The 25,633-nt window shown below is 38.2% G+C and overlaps 1 protein-coding gene across 2 annotated transcripts in view; it reads left to right on the top strand.

Moving 5' to 3' along the window:
• The window catches only part of CADM2 (cell adhesion molecule 2), a gene marked incomplete at both ends in the record, with an annotated part of 685,963 nt that overhangs the window by 572,386 nt on the left and 87,944 nt on the right, over positions 1-25,633 (top strand). For both annotated transcript variants that reach the window (XM_082484364.1, XM_082484365.1), the window contains one exon: positions 20,155-20,245. In XM_082484364.1, coding sequence (XP_082340490.1) covers positions 20,155-20,245 — 91 coding nt within the window. The remainder of the gene's footprint in view (positions 1-20,154; positions 20,246-25,633) is intronic.

Below are 25,633 nucleotides of genomic sequence, written 5' to 3'. Positions count from 1 at the left end.
AAACACTATGGGACCAAGTTCCTGGTTTGCTTTGAAATGTGGTGGAGAGGAAATGCATGTCTTCTTTTGTTTATCATTATAGCAATGTGAAGGAGTTCTCAAAAATCAAGATCATAGTAGTTCACAATTTTCATTGAAAGTGTCTAGAAACTTGAAACAAAGGTATGAAGAAGCAAAGTTCACAGCACACTGCCTCAATAACTTTGAATCCTGCTAATGAAACTCTTTGTAATGCTGTTAATAACACAAGTCCAGGAGGAAAAGCCCTTTAGAATTTATCTTTAGGCCTTGTCTATACGGGATGTTACTCTCAATAATCCAAACTTCAGTTGTTTTTTCTCTATATATATCGGCTTATTTTTTTCAAATAGGATTCCTGGAAACTTGATGTTTTCCACAGTGAATGGTTTCAAAGTTGAATGAACCCGCCTATGTATCTGTGTGCCCTACTTTGAAGTCATGTTGTCCTTTGAGTCAGGTTTTTTTCACTTATAAACTGTGAGACACTCAGGAGAACACCTTTTCACCATCAGATGACATTTTCATAATCACTTGCATTATACCCACCGTTCTTCAGGGTACAGCTATTTGGATTTCTGCAGAACATCTGCACTTTTGATTGCCAGCTAGCAAAAGTAGGCATCTGCAAAATGCTGCCAGGCCAGGTGAAGGGGAGAGACCTTTCATGAATCTGTTTCTAAGGTAGGTGTAATCAACCTGTTATAAAGCAGAGAAGCTTGTCCATAAAGCAGACAGTCTTCCAGTAACTGCAACTAGTTCCTGAGATACCATTTCAAGGACTGCTGGCATATACAACTTGCTTCTAAACAGGGATATTTCTATAAGCATCTAAGACTCGTAGCACACGTAAAATGCAGTAATGGCAAAAGCACTCCATGCATAGAAGCTGACAGCATTGCTAAAAATGCCATCTGCAAAAAAAGACTGAAAATTAGGACGATGCGGATTAGCATCCACAAGTAATATGTACTGAAAGTAACTATTTTCTGAAACACTCTACTCATCATTTTACTGAAGGAGCTCAAAGACTTTCTTCACCAAATGCCTCCCCTAACATGTTCAAGTGGCATCTGTACTAGAGACAGGAATTCTTAACATCTTTATTTCCTTGAATCCTAAATCTCACGACCATCAGCTACTGAGCTGGCCTATGCCTTCACTTCCAAAATGCCTGCTCTTCCTTCAGTGCCCTGCTCAAGATGTTGGCACTACAGGAGATGAACCATATGGAATGGAACAGTAGATGCAGAAATAAGAGAGCTACAGGAGTTTAAACTGAGTCACTGGTTTGCGTAAGCATCGCAAGATCATCATTCTGTGGCCTCTCTTATATAAAGCTTCTTGAATATTTGTTGTTTCCTTCCCATTTGCACTCTAGGTAGCAAGACACTACCTTGCTAAATCGCAGTGGGGTGCATCTTCCTCTATGCCTGTTGCTTCTTGTTTTGAACAAGACCCTTCTCTCTCTTCTGGGGGTTCACTGAAGTTCTCTAACAAGGACAAACTGCACCGGGCTTTTACAGTTACTAATGTGCTTTACGTTACTGCCCCCTCCAACTTATCAAAAGTTCCAACGCACAAGTAATTATTCTCTATCATTCCTACTTGCTCCATTAATTTCCAGCCAATCAGAACTAGCATAGAGTCATTGTACATCGAAGATAAGTGAGAAATCTGCCAAAGAAGCTCAAGTTTAGAAGAAAGGATGGAAATACTGTTTAAAAACACGGAGAAAGCAGTATTTTATTACTGGTGACAAGGAGGCTAAGAACAGGCTATTATTGTCCTTTTCCTTACCACCTGCATCTTTGTGGTCAACATACTCAGAAGTCTTACGCTGGGCAAGTTTCTAAAGGAAACTTTGTGAAAATAGGAGATTCAAAGAAATAATGATGTGGTTCAGCAGAGAGCCTTGAAGGAAAAAGAGGGGAAGGATGATTTACTAGAGCAATCCCGAAGACTTTGAATGGAGTACATCGCACTGGAACTGAGCCCCTTGATTTTATTCTCCTGGTATTGCTCACCATCGTCATGGGTAGTATTGAAGTCACTGGAAGCTGCTGACTTTTTTCCATCAATCCATAAGACTTCAAACACGTAAGAAACATCCTATTTGTATTAATGAGAGGCATGCTCACAGAACCCAATGTGAGCTGACCCAATATATCCTCAATGCCACCTGACAGCGGTTCAAAAATAGTGCTGACAAAACAGATGAATTATGGGACCCCATGAGAAAAGCCAGGAGAATTTGTACATCTGATGTCCTGTAAGTTCTGAAATCACAACCGAGTAGTGTGGCATTGCTCCATAGGGCACTTGTTCTGAATGTCCCAGGGGTATTCAGATGAGCCAAGAGCTATGGAGGAATGGTAAGCAAGTAGTTTAAAATGATCAAACAGAACAGCACAAATAAGCATTAGTTTGGGAGAGAATGGAAACACAATGATTGGGCATCACCCACTAGAACTGCACTTGGTTTTTAAACACCTTCCTAAAATCTGAAGAATTTTGTACATGGATGTTCCTTACGTATTATTTCTGTCCTGTATAATTATGCTTGAAAGTAAAAAAAGTCTGCTTTGTTCCAAGCAACTAGCCTCTGACAAAGGCCAAAACATCTGTGGCTTCATCAAAACAAAAAAAAAGCAAAGAAAAGGAAAACAACAGAACAGTAGGAATTACAAGATCGTGTTTGCATCCAGTGGGTGATAGGTAGAGAAGAAGGGAAGCAATACAATTGTTGGAATGACAGGTTTTTATTTATGCCTAGTGAAAGATAGAATAAAATTAAATCTGTCCCAGACGATGAGACTATATGAAACAGATATTTGTAATGAGTCCTTGGAGAGATGTAGATAGAGGTGCTTATGAGTCCACACAGCTGCTTTTATCATCAGCTTTAATAGGAAGTAAACGTAACAAAATGAAAGCCAGTAATGCCATCAGCAGCAATATCAATATGGAATATACTTTATTCCCTCTTCTTCCCCTTACACAAATCTTAGCTTTTATTAGTGTGATAAAGCAATCAAATCAACTTTCCCCAGTAGTGCTCAGTACATTAAATTAAGCTGAGGACTAAACTTTTAAGGTAAAAAAATAAGTTTTTGTTTTCTTTTAGTGTATATATGTGTATGTAATAGAAATAACGTCTGAGTCCATCTGCTGTTCTCTTCTCTTTTTTAATGGTTAGGTCCAGAAGTAGAGACTACCTATATTATTTATAGTTTGACCAAAAGAAGGATATCTTGAAGGAGACTGTGATCGGTCCTTGTTTTCATAGGGCTTTCCAGATTAATTTTGCAGATTTCAAATACTGAAATAATAGGGATGCTGTTGGGGTAAGCACACTGTACCTCAGCCCAGACTGTGGGATAATTAGCTCCTCCGATCTTCTGAGCTGTATTTATCACTAATTTATGTTATGTCTCACTTGTGCTTAATCCTGTTCATCTGTATGTCGTGCTCTGTGCACTGCGGGGCAGCCCAGTTGCCCAAGTCTTTCTGTTGTGCTGAAAGGTTTGGCCATAATTTAGTTTCTGCTTGGCCAGCAGAGGTTTGTGGTAGCATGACACTGCTTGCTGAGTTTATTTTTCCTCTGACCCTTACTGTCAACAGTAAACCTAAAATAGACTTGTATCCCCTGTGGCTGTACTCTGAAGTTTGCTTGTCAGCCCAGCTGCCACTGATTATTAGGAAGTGCTTCTTGTAAGTGATAAACACAAATCTCAAAGGGATATTTTGTTTCATTGTTTACTTCTGCGTTCAAACTAAAGTAAGAAGGTATTCTTTGTTCCTGTAGTAAAGAATCACAGGTGCAGTGCTTCAATGTTGAAAGCTTCCAATTTTGAAAGCCTCACAGAACGATATTTACAGGATTGTGTACTGTAAGTCCTCACTCACGCTCCTGAAAAGAGATTTTGAGGGCAAGTACAACTTCAGGTCTGCAACTGGGAAGAGAGTGAATTCTGCTCATCCTTCCTCAGTGTCTCAGATGTGTTGTTTCACAGCATCTTCGCTTTCCTCCAGGTCTTATCTGAGCAGAAGCCATCCAACGTGTTGCTTCCTACTGAACAGAGTGCCATAAAATTACCCAGTGGTAATTACCTTACCTTAGTGAAGATTCTCTGACTACAGTAAATTACCCAGCAGACCTCAGTAAAAATTAATTGTGTAAGTCTGCCCTAGAGGCTGCTTTTGAAGCTTTAAAGTGAAATCAAATCATTTGAACTTCAAACCTAATCATCATGATTCTAAAATGGCAGCTGTGATGTGATCCGTGCTAAGAGACTCAGATTTTGCTCAAAAGCTGACCACACTCCCAAATGACAGCACTAATAAGCTAAATATGTGTTATGTAAAGAAGTGTCTCGAGAGGCAATTTTGAGTAAATACTATATTGGCAGACACAGATGTGCAGTGAATTGTCAGTCTGACAAGTCTATAGCCATCAGCTAACTTGCTTCTACAGGCTATTCCAACAATGTTTGTGTAATAGGCTGTTTCTTCATTTGTGGGTCGTTGCTGGATTCTTTTGCAATGAATGTCCGAACTTGACTTTAAAATTAGGCAGCTATTCCAAGCGAATGTTGGCTATTGTCCGGGAAATAAACTTATTGATTTTGAATTAAGTAAACAAAACGCCTTGAATGCAGCAGACTACAGATAAGCAAATCAGCAATGCACTTGTGCAGCCATGTAGAAAATTGTGTGTGTGTGTGGCTATCAGCAGCGTACTACTGTGATTTCTGAGGTATTAACAAATGGAGGTTTCTCTGACAACAGGATGGGGTTAGAACTTCTGCTGGTGTAAAGCAGAGTAATTTTATCAAAGAGGTACATCACCTGATGCTCACTCAGAGAGTTTAGCCCACTATTTTTACCCGGATGGCTTCAAGATTTTGTTGGAACCAGTTCCTACAATTATACATTCTGAAGAAAAATAAGTGAAATTATATGAAATATAATATATATGTTTGTGAGAGAGAATACGTAAATATGTGAAAATATAAGGTATGAAATATGTATTATAATACACATTTACATAGTACTATGTGAAATTAGGCATTATTAAAAAATCGACAAGAAAAAGGTCATGCATAGTTGACTGTTAGACCCTTTGTCTATGGAGAATGCCTAAAACACAGTTGCACATCAGAACAGCATTTAGAGGGAAAAAAAGTAATCTTCCTTCAATCTGAATGCTTAATTCTAATGAATTATTTACATTTTAAATATCTTAGGTGGCTGTTCATGGTGACTATCACAGCCACAGACTTCCTGACTTTTTGTAGCTCAGAAGGGGCAGATGTGTGCCTGTGAAAAAGCATAGAGTTGGACACCTCTCATAAATGATGAGAGGGGAGGGACAGTTTTCCCTGTTGCCTACATATGGTCCCTCTGTACTGTAAACGGGTAAAATATATGTTACGCCTTCATTTTCTTTTTTTTTTTTTACTTGAGGTATGTCTCTCAGGACTCCCCAGGAATTAAGCAGTACCCATGCTTTAGGAACAAAGGCACATTTCCCTTTTTTGGAAGTAGCTTATACTGTCTAGCCAGAGATATGTTGTTCTGAAGTGAAGAAAATATGAGAGTTAAAAGAAATTTCTTTCACTGATCCTGATCTTCTTTGGTTTCTGGTCAACAGCGTTGTTGGTCATTCTCTTTGCTTATGACCATCTCTTCATTATGCTATGTAACACCCTCAAAGACACACTGGCTAAAAGTAAAATCTGGGAATATTTGGCATGATTACACACTGCCTCAGTCTTTGTGTGGACAGTCTGGCAAGAGATGCATCCCCAGAGTCAGGAAATGGATTACTAACTGGGATAATGAGGTGTCACAGCCTTCCAATTTTTCAGTTATTTTTTAACAGGCCCCCAAAATATTGAGTCAGCTCAAATAAATACAGACTGTATATTGAGTCAGGAGTGAAAATAGCTGGAGTGTTTGTAAGAACTGAAACTTGTTTTGGCTTTGCCATGAAAGAAAGTATTTGTCTAACTCCATCTTTAGTTGATAAGCTTAAGCGCACAATTCTCCTATAAATTCTGATACAGTGAAAAGATTTGGATTTTCCAAGGCCATAATTCTCTAGGGCCATAAAAGGAAGAACTTGTTTAAGATTTGCACATCCAGGTCTTTGCAGTTCTCTATTCCAAATTAACACCAGTTGCTCTCTTGCTATAACCATTTTATCTTAGAATAATTTGAATGTTTGGGAACTGTGACACCTCAGAAACCTGTGGAAGGTCGACAATAGCTCAAGCTTAAGTCTTCTTTCAAGAGTATCATGATGACAGGGGCAGCATGGCCCATCCTATTGCATATTTTTCATAACAAATGTGTCCTGGTTCCGGCAAGGATGGGGTTAATTTCCCCAAGGAGCCGGCAGGGGAGGCAGGTATTCCATACCACGTGACCCATGCCCCGCTATAAGAGGCGCGAGCCGGGGCAAGTGAGGCAGTCGCCACTCGGGGGCGGGTCGCGGTGGTGCGGGTCCGGTCAGTGCGCTGGTACTGTAATCGCGTTCTTATCTTCCTTTATCGGTGTTACGGTTTTTCTTTCTTCTTCCCTTTGGCTGTTCTGTTAAATTACACTGTTTCAAGCCACGAGTTTTGCCTTTTTCTGCCAGTTTTTCCCACGGCTGTGGGAGTCGAGCGAGCGGCTGCGTGGTTCTTTGTTGCTGCCTGAGGCCAAACCACGACAAAATGGCAAAGAAAATTTCCCTCTAAGGAAACAGATTGTTTCTTTGTTCCAAACAGATATACTCCTAATGCTTTTTTTGGCTTTAATGCTTTATTCTTCAGAGTTCTTGACTCAGCTCTAGGAATGAGACAAATTTAGGATAAGTGCTCTTTTTTGAGGAAACAATCTGCTGTCATCATTGTATAGCTATCTAGACTCAACCTTTTGGAAATCACTCAGTCATTATCAGACTGTCATCATTTATGAGTCCTTCTGCCAGGCATCCCTGACAAAGCCAGGTATGAATAATAGGCCACAATATGGAAACCCAGAACAATTTTTTTTTTTTTTTGAGTGATTTGTCAGGACTGTGGGTGCTGTAAGAACAATATCTTTGCTTCAGCCATCAGAGTCCTGGATTTTTCTCCAGCACTGGCCTCTCCCTGGGGTCTTTGGGTCTTTTTTTTTTTTTTTTTTTGTGTGTCCTTAGCAATGAAGTATACTTCCCATCCTGAGTTAATGGAGGGTAGCAGCTGGTTAGCGTAACAACACCCAGCATCTTTATCACCTGGGCTTGGCTAGAGCAGTATTGTTTTCAGGATGTACTCCATCTCTATAGAACAGGAGGCCTTGACCTCGAGTTCTTAGATCTCAGCTTTTCAAGTGGGTTTCTGTGTCTGACCTTCATCTCACAACTTAGATGGCCTTATTGATTAAAGGCACTCTTTGTACCTGCTTAAAAAGCAAGAGGACTATGTTTTCGGTGTGATGTGCAGACAGGACCTTGGTGTCTCACAAAACCTCTCTCTCTGATCATAGACAATCTCTGTAAGCCTGAGCAAGCAGGGATTTCCTTCACTTCAGTGAAAATCTGCCAGCCTTTTAAATCCTTTAGAAGCTCAAGGAAAAGCTAGATGTTTTCTTAAATGGTTACCTGTGTCTGACAGAGAAGTACCATTTCTCGTGACTGATGCTCCCACCCTTTAGAGGTCAACTATCTGAGTGGTGTTCCTGCTTTCCTCTTTCAATGAAAATGTTCTGCTGGACTGCTGTGACCTTGAGAATGAGAGCATTTCAGGATCTTCCAGTCAACTCCCTATTGTTTTGTGAGAGAAGTTTACCCTTTATACGCACACAGGTTTCCACCCAAGACTCACCTGTGTTGAGATACTCTTCATGTGTTCTACCCAAAGAGTTTGGAGGGTTTTTTTTTTCATCCCTGAATCACAGTGTGAATGTTAATGTGGACAATAAATATATCTCAATGTTATTTCAGTACTTTGACCAGCTCTTCATTCTGTCTCCCTTACCAGTGTAAAATGTAGTTAAAAATAGTAATAATAAGAATGCAAATTAAAAGATACAGCTTCAGTACATGCACCCCTCTTCATATTGAAAAGTAAATGAGAAGTTATTCTATTTAATTATTTAGCTGAATAATTATGTAAACACTGTTAATAAGTAAAATTATCTTGTTTAAGCTTTTCATATTAGTGAATGCTTAAAACAAATGAAACATAAAGGATAGTTACTGTAAACAGTAAAGAATATCTGTGAACATGAAAGTTCAGTGCCACAATTTGCATGTTTAAATGAGATCAATTAGGTTAATGATGGATGAAAATAAGAAATACACGATTTAAATGCAAAATAATTCAAAAACTTGTGGGTCCATTTACTGCCAAACTTTCATCTTTCAAAGGGGATATCTAGTTCAAAGGGTTAATGTACAATCCTGACCTTTCCCATCTGGAGGCTTATGTTCAAATATGGTTTACAAGTGAAATATAATCTAATATAATTTATTTCTCTCTAAAAATCTTTTGTAGAAAATCCACAGAGTGGCTTGTCTATTCTGCATAGAAACTTTAAAATATCATGTTGGCAGGTTATTCCATTTGCTCGTCGTGTGTTTGAGAGACGACTCAAGAAGGTTTCAAAGGAAGTTTGGGAGAGAACCTTTAATATTATTAAAAGTTGGATATTTAGGGAATAAACATGAAATAATTCCATTTCAGAGGAGTAAGCCTTTAGGCATAGGAAGGAGACAACCTGTGGTAAATGGACTGAAAAGACAGAGGGCACAGCTATGCTGGTAAATGGAGCACAGTGAGGTTGTCCCTGAACCTGTTCCAAATAGATGTTTGAACCACACAGTGCTTTGCCCTGTGGAGATGCTAGCTTTGGTCAGTGTGGTGACCTTTCTGCATTAATGAGCACCGATGGGCTAAAATCTGTTTTCTGTCTGGAAGGGAGGCTGGGGACAGAACCTTACAGAGCTCACTGTAAGCTTTTGAGGTCAAATAGTTAATTTGGTCACTACTGGCCATGTGCCATTGTCATCAGTAGAAATCCCCACAGTAAGTCGGTCAAGCCACTGGAGGATATTCTTAGGTGGACATAAGAAAGAGAACAAGTTAGTTCATCTACCCCAAAAGACCAGAAAACTAGTGCAATGGCGTAAAAAAAGCAGTGCAGCTGATTTCCTGTAATGGTAAACCTTTCTATACATAAGGAGGTAGGTTCCAGAAATAATGGTCTATTCCAGACAGCCCAGCAGCAGCGTCCCCAAAACTGACTAGCTGGCTCATGTTTGAAGCTCCTAATCTAGGTAACAATCAGTTACTGTAAACGTGATTAAAAAATAATTTCTCTGCATTGTACTTGATAAGATGAATGCCTACATGGATATCGTGTGAATATATTAGGTGATCGATGTTAGAGATATGTCGTGGAAGGTTGAATTTACAGAAAAACTAGAAAGCAAGTTACTAAATATACTTGTTAAAACTACTTTATATTGGGTAGCACTAATGGGACAATAAAGATTGAGTGGTTGAATGACAGCCCAGCATCTGAGAAGTTCCACATCAGGTCCCAATTGGAGCAAGAATTTTTCAGGTGTATGGCTAAGATCCGTTAAGCTCTATGCTGCCTTCAAAAATATGCTTCGCATACCTTTTTCGTTTTTAACTACCCTAGTCTTGGTGTTATTTCAAATGGGGTCATCTTGGAAGGAGTCTGAAAATTACAGGATCTGTGTAGCTCACACCCCAGGTTACCACTCTGGTCACCTTCAGCCAGTCAACCTAATGACAGAAGGAAAAAGCTGTTCCAGGCCTTCCCTGTAGAAGGATTTGGGGGGCCATTATTTCCAAAATTAAAGACTAGCAAGCAGGTGAGACACTTTGGAGGAAAACATGTATATTGTTAGTAGGACTTCCCAAGGAATAGAGGTTTGCCCTTCTTGAGGGTGTGGTATATGTTTATAAGAAACAAGTTTTCATGCCTCCATACTACTGCTTAGATATGTTTATGTAGATAAAACTTTTATATTGCCCAATATCTAATACGAATGTCAGAGAAAAGCTTGAAGGGTTATTTGGGTATGTTGAGCATCCAGAGCTCTTATTTACTCCCTCAGCAGTTTTGGATGTGCTACAGTTCTCATCAGACATAACAGGAAACCGAAGGCCTTAAGCAAAAGAAACTGAGGATGCAGAAGATAAAGTTACATTGAAAGGTTATGCACTGACTCACAGTTAGGCATTTCTTTATACCATATGTGATTTAGGCAGAAGGGTTTGGGTTTTTTTCCTTTTGCTTTTTTCCTTTACTCCTCTTAGGTGACATGGCAAAAATGAGATGAGATAGAATATAAATAAGTTGGAGAGAGCACAGTGTAAGGCAACAGAGATGTTAAATGAAACAGAGGTTTACGTATATCTGCAGAGACTGGCAAAATGGAGATTGTTTAGTCTGAAGAAGCGGCATGACAGAAATAATTAAACAAGATAAAAGTTGTAAAACTAAGCTTCATTGCTTGGGTTCACTGAAGAAAACAGAACTGGGTTGCCAAAGAAAATATTATTTCTACCGTATCATTCATGTGTGTGTGGGACTTAATGGATAACTAAGAAACCAGTGACCCATTCTGCAAAAACATGTACAGGGGAATAGCTGTATTTACACGGGCAGTGCTACTGGTGCTAACTATCTTCATGAAGTGGCACACATTTAGAATTGTAGCGACAGTGCCGCTCTGTCTACCACTTAATTCAGCAGGGTGTACCGATACATCCAACGCTATGCTCACATTTATCTCTGCCAGTTTTAAGACCAAGCTCAACGTAAGTAAGAATGATCAATGAACACATTATATGACAAAGGGAAGGTAAGGTTTCTCCTCCATTTTAAATGGAGGAGAAAGGAACTGTGGAGCTTTGGTAGCGTACCTCCCTCTTCTCTTTCACCTTCCCAAAATCCCAAGCCGCACATTATATACTATCACATTTTAATTACTTTCTTTCCTTTTAGCAGTTGTGGTGAAGGAGTGCGGTATGACTGACAGCTGAGATGTTGAAACAAGTACTATGAATATTTTTAAGAAAATACCAGATAATCAGGGTTCACAGAATTAGTAACTTAAAGAGTTTCCTGCCAGGTTGGTGCTTCAATTCAGGTACTCGTGAATTACAAGTGTCAGGAGGGAATATTTCACAGATCGAGCTTTCTTTTCCCCCACATTGGCATTTGGCTTGTTGTTTTGCATCCAGAGGAGAGTGTTTTTACACTCTTGTGGTACAAACTGTTATTACTTTTTTTTAATCAATCATCATTTTAAACTAAATTAAAAGAGACGAGATAAGGGATGACATAATAGTCATCAAAGAATCTCAGATAACAAAGGGACCATATGCTGTTTCTGGTCCTGCTAGCCTGTAAAGGAGTTTGTAAAGGAGGAATATCCATGCAGATATGGTACACAGTATTCACTTTTATCAAAGCTAAGTATTTAAAAAAAATATTATAAAGGTTAATTTTACAGGATTGTTGAATACTTACATTGAAATGAAATACTATTGCCATGAAACAATCATTTGATCTAGATTGCCTCGCCCACAAATAGTAATAATAAAATAATTTGTCAGGTACATAATACTGAGTTTTTCTCTCTTCTGTTTAAGCAATGAGTCACTTGTTATATTCTGAAGCAGAGCATTAAGCTTACTGTGTCTCCCAGGGTAATATGATGAAGTTTACCAATGCAGACTTGCTTTGCAAGTGCTTATTCAAAGCAACAGGGCACAGGCAGAAGCCATGCTACTTGTCATTTACAAAAGAAGCCCAATTTGGGGGAATGCTGATTCACAGCTGTAGGATGCGCGCAGCTGGTAAGTGTAAAAGCTATTAAAAATGGTGAGCGCTTTCACGGAGTTGATTAGAGCACTCCTCTCTCTTCTTTCAGATCTCATTTGGGATATCCAATTTGATGTTTATTTTTGTACATACTAAAGTGGTTTGTCCTTGGAATTTACTTTAAAAGTCTTTTTTTTCTAAGCCTAATTTCTTAGGGATTTTAGAAATAGAAATAAAATTGTGTAGGAATACAAAATTTTCAAGGAGTTTTGTAATTGCTATCTGTATATGAAAATTATGGTTTCTGGGGAAAAAAAAAAGATACATTAAACTGTCCTATGCTTACTCCAATGCTAATTAATCTGGAAAGTAGATACATCATCATTTTCAGAGATATCTGCTTATTTTATCTTTGCATCTGGAAACAATGGAAAGGTTCCAAGGAAACAAAAAATGTAGAAAGCTGTGACATAAATAGATTTCACAAACATGCTTTTTGAAAAAAAAAACAGGCAAAGACAGGTAGAAAATAAATTAATTAGTCTCTCAGGAAATACTTTAAAAATCATATCATCTGGCAGTCATTTACTACCAAGTAGCAATAATCTTTTATTATTGGACTGTTAGATTTTTATAACATTTTTTAAAATGATAGTACCAGAACTGATGTTGTTCACTGCCACAATAAAATATCAGAGAAATTTATGGAGGCTTTTCAATATTCAGAAGGTTTGTGGTCATAAAATAAAACTATGAAGTAAAGACATGCTGTTGGTAGCTCATAATTTAGCTAAACCTGTAAGAAGGAAAGTGTGTTGAAATGAATCAATCATACTAATTTGGACTCTCGTACAGAGAGCAAATGGTGGTTAGTATGCAAAAATTTCAACAACAAGGTAAATAAATTAATTAAAAATGGCAGGGTAAACCTGAGTATTATAGATCCCAGCAGGAGATGCAGCTGCTGCACAGTTACATGATAATGTCAGAACTTGGAGTGGTCTGGGAGCAGTCAGTGGGCAAGGGCAAGAAGGTGGGGGGCTAATACATTTCTATCCCTTTTGGTGACAAAGGAAAGTTTGTAAGTTTTCCTGGGCAGTGGCGATTGCTGGCTATGCAGACAGCTTGAAGCAGTAACCCTCAGTGAAAGAAACCTATCTGTTCATCTGTGAAGGTTAGTGGTATTATGATCCATTGCTCTGGGGAATCTTGTTAGAAATAATGCAGCAGGTTATGGCAAGAGAAGAGTGCAGTGAGCCTCAGCAACCAAAGCAGAATTTCATATATTGCAACAAGGCTCAATCTGGTTGCTGAGAAGATGAGAATCTGCCTGCTATTCCTAGAAATACCAATAAAATTTCCTCTAGAGAAGGAGAGAAACCTCCTCCCAGTGCCGCTGCCAAATGATCTGGCAGCCATGACGTGGATGTTATAACATAGGTAGGGCCCACGTATTTTGTTCCGTGGGCTGCCAGGAGCTTGAGTGAGTGTTATCCGAACTGGTAAGCAGTTAATAAGACACGTTCCTTGTATTGCTAAGGGTCCATGAAGGTAACACCTGGCATTCATGGGAAGCTCACTGATCACAGTGGGAAGCAGTGCTCTGTCACACAAACATAGCTCTCCTCCTGAATGGATCCAATGACATATTTCCTATTATTGGATCCAATGCAGAATGCCATTGTTAAACAAAGCCTTTTCTTCTTAACAATACTTCTAAGGCTTGTTAAATCATTGTGTATAGAAGAAAGCTTCTAGTTACAAAAGGTAATTAAAAATATCTAGTCATCATCCTAAAAGATTAAGTAAGAAGGTAGTATCAATGTTTTTAGAAGGAGGGATTTGAATAATGCTTGTAGCACGTCCAGATGTATTATGAGCACTCGCTTCCTCTGACAAACCCGACAAGTGATGTATTCGTCCCTCCCTGTATCGGTGTCTTTCCTATTACTGTTAACATAATTTGTGCTAAAACACTAAGTCTAACGAGGATCACAGACTTCATTACAACGAACTCAGCTTCTTACTGCGGGTGGAGAGATGTTCGTAACATAAACTACAGAGAGAGAATCACCTTGAAAGAAACACATATCAGAATCAAAGTATTCCAGTGGAGGCCTAGGGTCAAATGATGTTAATGGACTCTTTTCAGTTATTTAGAACATGAAGAGAGAAAGGATTGTGTTTGCCCTGGTTTTTAAATAGGTACCTCATTATTTGTTTGCATGGAAACTAATCAGATGGGAGGGCATTTTTTTTTGAGATTTAATGATATTTGTTGTAGCGTTATTTTGTATAGCGGTGTACATTTTTATTCACAATTGGCAAACATATTTGAACAGTTGTGCCTCCCTTTCTTTCTACCATTTTTACTAGGTCTAGCTCTTTTTGGTGCTTGCTTGAACTTGAAAGACTAAGTGGGACATTGTGAAAAATAAAAAAGGCATGGAATCCCTCACGTTTTAAGAAAGAGATATTTAGACAACATATATCTCCCTCACTGCTGTATAGCATGCATAGAGGAAAGAACCTCACAAATGGATTTTTGTTTTTGAACCCCAAAGACTTATAAACTAAAATAATTCAAAAGATTATTCTCCATGCACCTTTATATATATTGAACTTTATACGTTTCTGTCACCAAATGTGACAATTTTTCTGTGCCAGGTCTTTTAACATCCTACAGACCAGAAAAAAATACATTCTCTGATGAAGGGACAACAGTGGAAATCAAGAGAAATGTGATTTCTTCTTGACACTGTTACCCATTTCCTTAGAATGATGTCAACCAACCTTCCCAAGACTATAAGCTGAGACCAATAGTACTTTAAGTACTGATTGTTACTTAAACAGCAAATAACTTGGTTTATATTTATTATTGGACTGCTTCAACCATGACAAAAACGTGGTAGTCAGCTACAAAGAGAAGATCCAAACATTTTGCAAAATCACTGTATAGCATGCAAAACCATGAGTAGATAACATTACAGGAGTTTGTCGTTGAAATTTTGTACATCCCTCATCTTCTGTTGTGCCATTTTATTTTCAGAAGTAGGAATTACAGACTTCATACATAAAACACACTTAAAAACCCAAGGGCTTGAAGGGGCACTGCACTTCATATGAAATAGTAAGGTGCAAACATAAATTCCCTACCTGAATATGTATCTTGTACCAGTTTGGACAAGGTCTTCCTAAATTTGGGCTGGTATTAGTAAAATATCTAATACTGGCTTTTGGTATTGTGGTTGCATTTAATATTTTTTTTTTAAATGTTTAAAATCATTTAAACATTAAAAATTTTGCCATCTTTGGCAAATAAGAAGGATACTCTGAGGGCAGCTGCCCAAAGGTCTTTGAAAATATTTCAGTAAAATTTTGATATGTAAAGCCCAAGAATGTATGTGCCAAAGATCCTTGAGAGAACTTTCAGTTAAGCATCCTAGGAAGCATGCAGGGAATACTAAAGTTTCATGGGTTTTTCTTGAGTATCCTAATCTGTCTTTAGAAACCTTTTTAAAATGTAAGTAAGACAAATGGTATATTGCATGTTGTTTTGGCACCGAATGTAGATAGGGACAATTCTCACAGTGTTGAGTTACTTGTAGAATTGTAATTCATAATCTACAATGGGTTAAGAATTTTCTCATACCTTTTCTTTCTTAGTGTGTCAGAAAATCCTGATTTATCCAAACTAGGACACAGGTAGGAAAAAAAGCTTTTTCAGTTTCAAAGTGGAATCTTAGTTCTATGCCTGAGTAGAAGGGAGACCTTAGAATATCTGGTAGAGCTCTGCTATTGCATGGGAGGTCAGCGCACAAGTCCTTGCACGCTTTGAGTCAGACCAAACCCTTAATCCACAGGCTCTGAAGGGCTGAATTTTCTAATCACTGAATTACTGTCAAATATGTATTTTGTTGGATCTGATCTACTTAGTGTGAATACTGCAGTACTCAGTGGAATAAGGAACCTCTTTTTCTCATAAATCACTGTATGGGCTTTAATAACTTGTCTAAAGAACTAGTCTTGGTGGGCTGATTAACACTTCTCATAAAAACCAAATTACCTCTAATTGAGAGAGTGTAGGAATGGCTTCCTAATACTTGGGGGTACAGCAGGCCTCTAAAATGTAGAATGCTAAAGTACAGGACCCTTCTTATCTTCTTCTTATCGTGTGGGAATCTTCCGCAGCTTCCATGTGATTACTTTCTATGAAGAAATTACTTCATGTGAAGTAATTTATATGAAGAAATTTAATCCTGCATATAACCTTATAAGCGCTTGGCTATAACAGAATATAAATACATAATGAACTTTTTCTTACTTCAAGCAATGTAAAAACAGCAAGTGCATTTTAAACAAAAAAAAAAACAAAAAAACCAACCTTTTAGCATTGGGGATCTGATTAAGAGCAAAGGTGTGGTGACTGATAAGAATCTCTGTTTTTTTGAAATAGCTTCAAAGAGATTAAATCAATCGGTACAGCAGTTCCATAAGGTATTAATGTTGGCATTAGTTATTGCTAAGAGTACAACAAAAATAATGTGCTGAAGTGCTTAGTTTCTTCATATATCAGATAACATTCATTACCAGTGTAAAATGAAATCAGTTTTCCACATGCATTCACTGATTTTGTGTGTTGCTGATTAAAGATGATATTCCTGATTCAAAATAGATAAATCTTCCCAAAGCTTTGAAATGGCTTCCCTGGTATTGTGCAATGAGATGTACCCAAATCCTAGAAAGACCGATGAAACAATCACTCATGGAACTTTTGCCTTTGGTCTGTTGAAACAGGAGAGGATAAATAAATAAAAAAAGAAAACCATCCCATAGTTTTTATCTGTAACCACTGCTAAGCTGTTATTTCCAGCAAAAAGGCAGATTCTTCACACGTGGGGGGTAGATGTCTTGCTATGTGTCTAAAGACATATTTGAGTCTCAGTTCAGACTGGTGCTAGCAATCAATTGCAGCTCGTAAGTACCTCATTACTCAAGCTAAAGACTGGAGGGCCAAACAGCTCTCACACTGTTGGAGATGCATGTAAATAGATAAGTCACTGGGTATTGAAACCAGTATGTTTTACTGTCAAGGCTTGCTGTACTACCTACACTCACACAGACCACTGTGGTTTGTTTTTTTTAAATTGGATTTTCCCAATGCTTACTCTTTTTGGAATATTTATCTGCTCCATAATGTCCTTAGAGCTCAGGATAAGGGCATATTTGTAGGTATTGTAAAGAAATTTTAGTAACCAGTCCCTTGTTCATAAAAATTCTGCTTGAAATACTGATGTACAATATTTTATTACCATGAAATTACTGGGCCAAATCCTAAAAAAGATGCAAATTATTAAAGTTAAGTTGAATTGATGTACGTTGTTATACTTCTACTGACTTTAGAGAAGAAGCAACAGAAGATCTAACCCACAATAAAACCCTTGGTCCTACTTCTTTTGTTTCTTTTGCTTGTAAAAATAGAGATTTTTTGGACATATCTGCATTACTTGTAACAACCTGATGAGCATATCTGAAAATAAATCAACCTCTCTTACTGTATTGCTATTCTTGATACGTTTTTCTTTCTTTAGACTTTGTTTTCTAGTGGTGGTGGTGTTTTCTGGAGATTAGGTGATGTTCCAGTTGTTATGATTAATACTGGGTGTCCCAGGTTAACGCTCACACTATTGATAGGGTACATTTATACTTGTCAAATTCTTCTAAAAGGAACAGTTCTAGCAGGGGATAGTATTTTGTAACAGCGTTTTGTGTTCTGGAAAACTGTCAGTCAGCAGGGTTTTATCATCTTTGTTAAAATAACATATTTAGGTTAGTTTTGATGCAATTATTCTAAAGGTTTCTTCTCATTTTAAGCATTGATGTGCATGTGAAAGTGGAGCACTAGTTTCAGTTTCTCTTAAAACTTTTCCTCTTATGAGTGTACACTTTAACTCTGGAGAGAAACCAAGCACAGCATGAAAATAAAGTGGAAACAGTAACACTGAGAATGAAGCACCTAAAATAGAATATCAACTAGTTTTTGAAAAAGGACTGTTAATAAAATGAAAAAAGTGTTAATTGTAAGCTTCCCTAAAAACTATATGTTGAATTAATCCTTGTGTTTCCTGTTTTAAAGAAACAAGTAGTTACTACGCAAATCAATTAGTAGGGAAAACCACGAGGGAATAGATTTCCTACACTACATTATTGTGCATTAGAGAGTGAAACATAAATATAAGACCTTTCTTATTCTGTGTTAGTAAGCTCTGTTTAGAAGTGTATGGAGAACAGAGAGCTTCTCTGGGGCATTAAAGTAGGAATGGCAACTTCAAGTGGTGGGAAACAGCACTGCATTGATCCATGCAAATGAAAGCTTAATTGTCTGAAGTCCCCTCTTCTATTTTATGTAGGTCTTTTACAGTAATGCATAAAACGCTTGTGATTTCTTAAATATTTAAGCCAGTAATGCTAGCTAGACGGGCCTTTAATTTGCTTCACCTGTGGCTATCATCGTGGTTGCTTCCATCAAAGTTTGGCTCCTTTTAATTTTTCTCTGGAAACCTCTTGATCTCATTGCATTAGTTGTCTAGCTCCCTCAGTTAAATTCTTCATGTATTCCTATCTGGTACTAATTTGTTCCTCTGGTTTAGCATATAGTCAAGAGAGTAATTTATTCATCTTCAGTAGCACCACTGAAATCATAGAAGTACTTGATGCCCTGATATATTAAGGCACTTGAGGTCAGTGCCCTTAAGCATGTGCTAAAAACCAAGCAAATGCCAGCATGACCTCCATAGGATTAGTCACCTGCATAATGGTTTGCAGGGTCCTTAAAATATGAACCTGTGGAACAGATTTGCTACTAGCATAAGGTTAGTACAGATCTACCGAAAGTTAAATGATGATGACGATGCTTTCGGTGGAGTTGTGACAAGTTGACACTAAGCCTTCCCGTTTTCTTGTCCTGAGCCATGCTACATCATGATATGCCAAAAATAAAAATCAAAATAAGAAAAATGCTTCCGACATTTGTAATTGTTCGCATACCATTTAGTGTTTAAGAGGACCATTAGCATCTCCACAAGAAATTATATTGTTACAGCATATCACTTTTTCCATTTGATTTTGTAGGGTCATATTGTCACGCTCTTTCACATTTGCTTGATAATAGGCTATCTCTGGTGTCACTACTACCTCACTGCTAATGAAAATAGGAATTGCAAATTGGATGAGACAAAACTTAGGTACTCTGCATATGCAGGTTAAAGTATTTCTTGTGCCATAGATGAAGATGTCTGTTTTGTCTTAAGAAACTGTGGAGGAAACAAGAATTTGTATTTTCCTATTAAGTCTGAAAATTTTCCTTTTCCTAAGGAAAAAACTGGTTTCTATAGAGATATTTCTTTGTGGTCTTTTTTTTTTTTTCCTTATAAGAGGTGCCCCTCTAACTCATGTAAAATATTTTGCTTATGAGAGTATATCCTTGCAAGTCAGCTGGCAAAATGTTTTAAAAGTTAAAGACCTACTGTGAATGCTTTATTCTGCATTAATTCACTGTAGTTATATTGTGTATCTTTTTGCAATTAAAACTATAAAGTTAATTCCAATCTATAGTAATAGTATTTTAAATTTTTGGGACAGATTACAGACTTTTATACAGTGCTTTTTGCAGATATTTTAAACATTCTCTTTGTAAATTTTGTTTAAAAAAAAGAATGTTCTGTTTTAGGGAAAGCATTATTGCATTTCAGAAATAATATCCTGTAAAATGCCTGTAACAAGGTATTTTATCTGAAAGCCCATTGTAGCTTTCTTATTATGAGTTTCAAGCTTCTGCAACAATAAAAGTGTTCTTATTCAAATGTATATTATTGCATTCATTCCTCTAATAGCAGCATTGCATCATATCAACCTATAAATAGACAAAGAAGCAATTGCACAGAGTACTTGTTATTCATCCTCAATATTTTTTATTTCGTTGTTAGATATCAGGCTTTGGAATAGTTGTATGGGGTTTTTGCATTGAATACAGAATAAAAAAAAAGTTATTTTCTCTGAGTATACACGTGCTTTCTATCAGTGTTTCCTTGGGATATAAAAATTTACTGGTTTAGTTCCATTGGTCATTTTTATTGCCTTCTTGAAGACAATGAAAATTGCACAAGGCTCCATATAAAAGCATCTCCATGTGTAAATTAAATCTGTGGTACAGTCTTTTGTAAATAGAGAAGAATGTACTCTTACATAATAAATCTTTTTTGTGTATATCAACAAGATGTCTATTTTTTTTCTTCCTAGATACACCTTTAGTTAAAATCATTTCTTCCAATTCATGGCCTGAAGAAGGACAATCTATAATTTTGACTTGTGAATCCAAAGGAAAACCAGTGTAAGTGATTTAACAAGTAATATGTTTTTGTTATTTTCCTTATTCTGCTGTGATTGCAATCTTCAGCTGCAGAAATCTGCTGTGTTTGTCTCATCCTGGGGTGTAAAGTAGTCTCTGGTATAGAAAACCCCTTGAAGCCTGTCTTCATTAAGTGTCTATAGAAGATTGGTCTTTTACTTTGTCATCTATTTTAGTTTTCAGGAAGAACTCCAGCTGTGAGATTATTTTTTTTTTTTTCAGTCAGGTATATCAACCTGAAAGGAGTGCAGGCTTAATCAGTCACTGTTTACATCATTGAACTGATGATAGAAGTGAAAACGTCTCATGAAAATCTTCCTACATCAACTAGCCTCAGAGAAAATATATTGAATTTTCTGGATGCTTTGGCTGTCATTAACAGGGGAATTTGAAGTTTAATGATATGTGCACGTTGGCTGGCTGTTTCTACCAGAATTTGAAAAGATGTATCCTGCTTTAGGAATATAAATTGTTTTACCTGGAAATTAACATCTCTGGCATCAATATCTTTTAAAGGCAGATCTGCAGAGATTAACTCTTGCACAGAATCTACTATTTAAATGGACTTCACTTTAAAACAGTATATCCTCAAATTACCTGCTTTATATTTACCCATAAAGATACATAAATAATCCAATTGCTAAATATTACGTTAATATGAATCAAGTTTCTTAAATAATGAGCCTCTGCTCAAAAAATGAATATATATTGTTATATGTAGTGGTGACACACACCTTTTGAATGGTCTTGAAAATGACAGTGCAATAATATTTCTGTTCGAGAAACGGTGCAAATTACATGCCAAAAATCATGTCACTTAGGGCTGACTTTCTCTCCGGTGTAACTTCATGGAATTGCTTAATGTAGGAACCTGAATTCAGATTTAGGTCAAGTATGGCATTTAAGTTGAGAATTTCTATTTTGAAAAGCTCTTCTGAGTTTATTCTGGCATCATTTAAACTCCATAAGTACTTTTCTTTTTTCCTGTATCATTTTAAAGCAACTCATCCATCCAAATCTTGACTGGGCTGAGCAGCTCGACATCTAGACCATGCTTCTACCCTGCTTGAGACCAGAACACTGGGGGTCCATCTAATTGGTCTTGCATGGTGCTCAGTGCAATTGGTCTTCCGTGTACCTATGTACTTCTGAAGTAATATGTGTTTCTGAGATAATATGTGTTCTCTGTAGCTAACTCACAAAAATCAGTTGCAAGCCAACTCTTATTTTTATAATGTACTTGAAGGAGAAGGAATTATCCATTTACCTAATAGCCTTTGAGCATTCGCTAGGTATGATGAGATACGGAGTCTGTTTCCCCACTAATTTCAGATTCAGCAGAAGATGTGGAAGTGCTTAATTTTAGGAAAGAGGTCAGCCCTGATTGCCCTGAGTGTGCTGTTGGATGTATGATATTTAGGATTTTCCCTGTTTCAGCGTTTTGCTCATGACTTAACAGGCAACAGCTACGTGCCGAGTGCTCTGTTTGGCTTATAAACGTCAGGCATCCTCGCCCCAGGTGCTTGATTTTCACTATTTGTCTAACATCCACTGTAGGGATAAAGATTTAGAAGTAAGGCGGTCATTACATATTTTTAATTACCTGTTGTTGGTGTGGGGGACAGTTTGGCCCTTAACATTTGGAGGTTTTGAATCATAAGAAACTTCGGAGGTTATGAGTTGATTTCTTCATTTTGTTATTTTTAATTTTGCGAGACAGTTAGCTGCATGGTTGGACAGATGATGTAATCAGTACGTGGGGGAAGAGGTGGAATAGGTGTATAATACCAGCTAGGGGTTGTGGTCCTCCCGATGATTTCACCTGCCTCTGAGTATTACAAGAAGGTGGCATCATGCTTTTTGGTTTCTGAGTGTATGGAAATCAGAAGGACATTGAGGTGTTGGAGGGTGTCCAGAGAAGGGCTACAAAGCTGGTGAAGGGTCTGGAGGACAAACCTTATGAGGAACGACTGAGGGATCTGGGGTTGTTTAGCCTGGAGAAGAGGAGGCTGAGGGGAGACCTTATCACCCTCTATAACTACCTGAAAGGAGGTTTTAGAGAGATGGGAGCTGACCTCTTCTCCCTGGTGACAAGTGATAGGACAAGAGGAAACGGGTTCAAGTTATGTCAGGGCAGGTTTAGATTGGATATTAGGAAGCATTTTTTCACTGAAAGGGTTATTAAACATTGGAATAGGCTGCCCAGAGAGGTGGTGGATTCACCATCCCTGGAGGTGTTTAAGAAAAGGGTAGATGAGGTGCTTAGGGACATGGTTTAGAAGTGGTGGTGTTTTTATCAGGGTAGGTTGACGGTTGGACTTGATGATCTTAAAGGTCCCTTCCAACCTCACTAATTCTATGATTCTATGATTCTATGGTCATTTCAACTGTCTTTAAAGATCTGCGCAGTAGATACTTACGTCTGAGCTGCTCACTTGGGCTTCCCTTTGCATTCAGTGGAGAGATTTAGGCACTATTATACCATGACTGGTCTGATCTATATTAGACAACTACAGAAGAAAGAGCCAGACTGGACTATACCTCTGCTACTTTATGTCCACGAACTACATCTAGACAGTTCATTCAGTCAGATAGCTACCTCTGTGTTTGGGGATATCAAATATATATGTGTCTAAATATAGACATTTATATGAAATTTTTTATATCAAATGTTTAGTTTTGGTGAGACGCATCTCAGCCTGTCTACAGCTTACAACCAAATTTTCATAATCTTAATTGAAAATGTGCTAACATTTTTCACATGCCAAAGGTGTCACTTTGTTAAAAAAGAGAAGAATCCTCTCAGATACTAGGTTTTCCTCTAGACCCCTGTGTTTGCTAGTCATTTCTGAAGGCAGTAAAAAACTATAAAAGTGCTATGTTTTAGCTTGACATACACAATATTTTCTATTTGGTACACTAAATGTTGTAGATATTCTTTATATGTTGCCATTAGGAGACATTGGTTAAAACATACTACTTAAAATAGAGCTGCAATTGAGGTGTTAAATAATTATTTTTTTTTTAAACTAGAACTCAGTTGCAACTTTAATGTATTCAAATGCAAACCTTACATGTGGTTTTGAAAGGGCAGCCAAATAAAAACTCCATGCCACAGAATTATCAAGGCAGGCCACCTGTATGTGGTAGCCTTTGGGGCACAAATATTTTGCCAATAAATGCACCTCTAATTGTCCATACCACAAGAACTGCCAACATCAGCCGCTCTGTATTGCTTCATTAGGTCAGTCTTTCACGGCGCAGAGCCAGTAATAAATAGGCATCCTCCTGGGAGCAGTTTGCAGTTGCTTAGCATGAGAAACAGTCATGTCATGCTCCCAACCTACATTATGATTACCTTCTGGCTTGGAGAGAGAGAAAAATTGGAGAGGTCCACAGGGCCCAAATATGTCAGTGACACAAGATAAGAGATGAACTGGGGGCTTTGTGGAGAGCTCAAAGCCAACCGTGGTCCTTCATAGCCATTTACACACCATGGGTTAATTTCTATACATTGTCAACTTTATGTCACAGTTACAACAGTCTCTACTGTTTCCTGTAGGCAGCAACAGTGAATGAACACTTACTTATAGATACATTTCTCTCGTATCTCAGAGCAGTTTTCACAAGCTTCAAAACCTCATTGGAGGTGAAAATGGAGAAAGAATGAAGCTGGGTTATGGCTGTGGTGACATTCATGGTAGTTATAGCTGCTGCAGAGTAGTTCTTTCACAAAGGGGAAAAAAAAAGCAGAATGAGGCTAAAGCTAGAACGTACTTACCCCATCTTGCACCTTATCACCGAGACCCTTCTTGCAGGGATGCTGTCCCTCAAACTATGTGCATCATGGATATCCAGATACTGTGTTTTAAAGCTACAACACAATCCTAAGGAAAAGCCCTACCTAATTTAGGGAATGGGAGGGAAGCCTTGCTCAGACCAGCACCTCTGGGAAATCAACTGCCCTCTGCATCTCCTGCTAAAACAGCATCCTCCAGAGATGTAGCGGAAAGGTGAGGAACTACTGTTTTATTCAGTGTGAGAAATGGGAAACTAAGGTTTCATACTTCAGGGTATAAGATTTGTCTTGACCAGTCAATGGCCATGGCTTTGGACAAGAGAAAAAATGGCCTCAGACACTCGGATGTGTGCGGTATCGATTGTTGTAACGTGTGAGATGGGCTGGAATTATCCCAGACTCTGAGGTTGCTATGAATGGGTTTGTGTTGCCTCACATTTCTGGTCTCGGTGCAGACAGCAATGTTGGAACAGGAGTTCAGACAGTGGGCTAAGGGGAAGAGAAGTGAGGGAGGTGGGAGAGGGGGTAGAGAGGAAGACGGAAATGTGGGTGAGCCATTTTGAATGGCCCAGTGAGGCAACATGAGAGGGCGTAAGAGCAAGTGCACAAATTCTGTAACTGTGCTGCTTTATCTCTTTGCTCATCCCTGTGAGGATGAGGATGGCTCTGACTCTGGTCATGACCTTGTGCTTATTGCTATTAGGGGAATTACTTTAGAGGCAGGAGCTGTTCTTCTGGGTAAGCACTGTATTGCTGCTATAGGAGGGTGAGGATACCAATAAAAAGAGCAGGCCGGGATCCTGCCTGTTCTGCGGTGGTTTTGCAGAGGAAGGCCATGTGGGGGATTAATAAAGTGTCACGGATTGTTATAGACTCTGCCACATTTCCCTCGGGAGTACATGTTGTGTCTGGTGCAGCTTCAAAGCAGAGGCAGGGTCCCTGAGAGGTGCTGGGGAGGTTACTGCAAGAGCCATTGGTCCTTGGGTTTGCCCCTAGGGGCTCTGATGGGACGTGTGTCATGACAGCAGTCCCACACGGTGGGATGACATACTGACCACAGTGTTGAGTCAGAACAGGAGTGGTAAGACAGCAAGGGGAGGAGGCTTCCTCATACACCGCCTTTCAAAAGACCTACCTCTTGCTTCCATATGCAACCCTGGCTAAATTTATTGCCTCCAGGATCCAGCATCAAAGTTTGAGTATTCTCTAAAAAAATCAAATTATACTTGTAGATTTAGACCTCTGAATTTGATGATGTTCTGGTCCAGTTTGTGTAGCACTTGGGGAACCAGTTTTAAGCAACAGTGGAAGGCTGGCATTCAGAATATTGTGTGCATAAGGATAGGACATTTTCAATTAAAATTTTCTGTAGGTGGAAAGGAAAATAGAGGAAATATATTCGTCAGTTTACCAGAGATTGTTTTTAAACAGACCTTATTAACATAACTCACTATAGAAACATAACCTCTTATCTGTAATATTTTAAGAGAACTTGAGATAGCATTTGTGAGGATTGCTGTCTGATATATCGATGCCCAGTTGGTAGACCAAATTCAAGAGTCGTCTTTTGG

The sequence above is a fragment of the Vanellus vanellus genome (genome assembly GCF_965231255.1).
Source record: "Vanellus vanellus genome assembly, chromosome: 1".
Classification (NCBI taxonomy): Eukaryota; Metazoa; Chordata; class Aves; order Charadriiformes; family Charadriidae; genus Vanellus; species Vanellus vanellus.
This window is presented reverse-complemented; position numbering and strand designations above follow the sequence as displayed.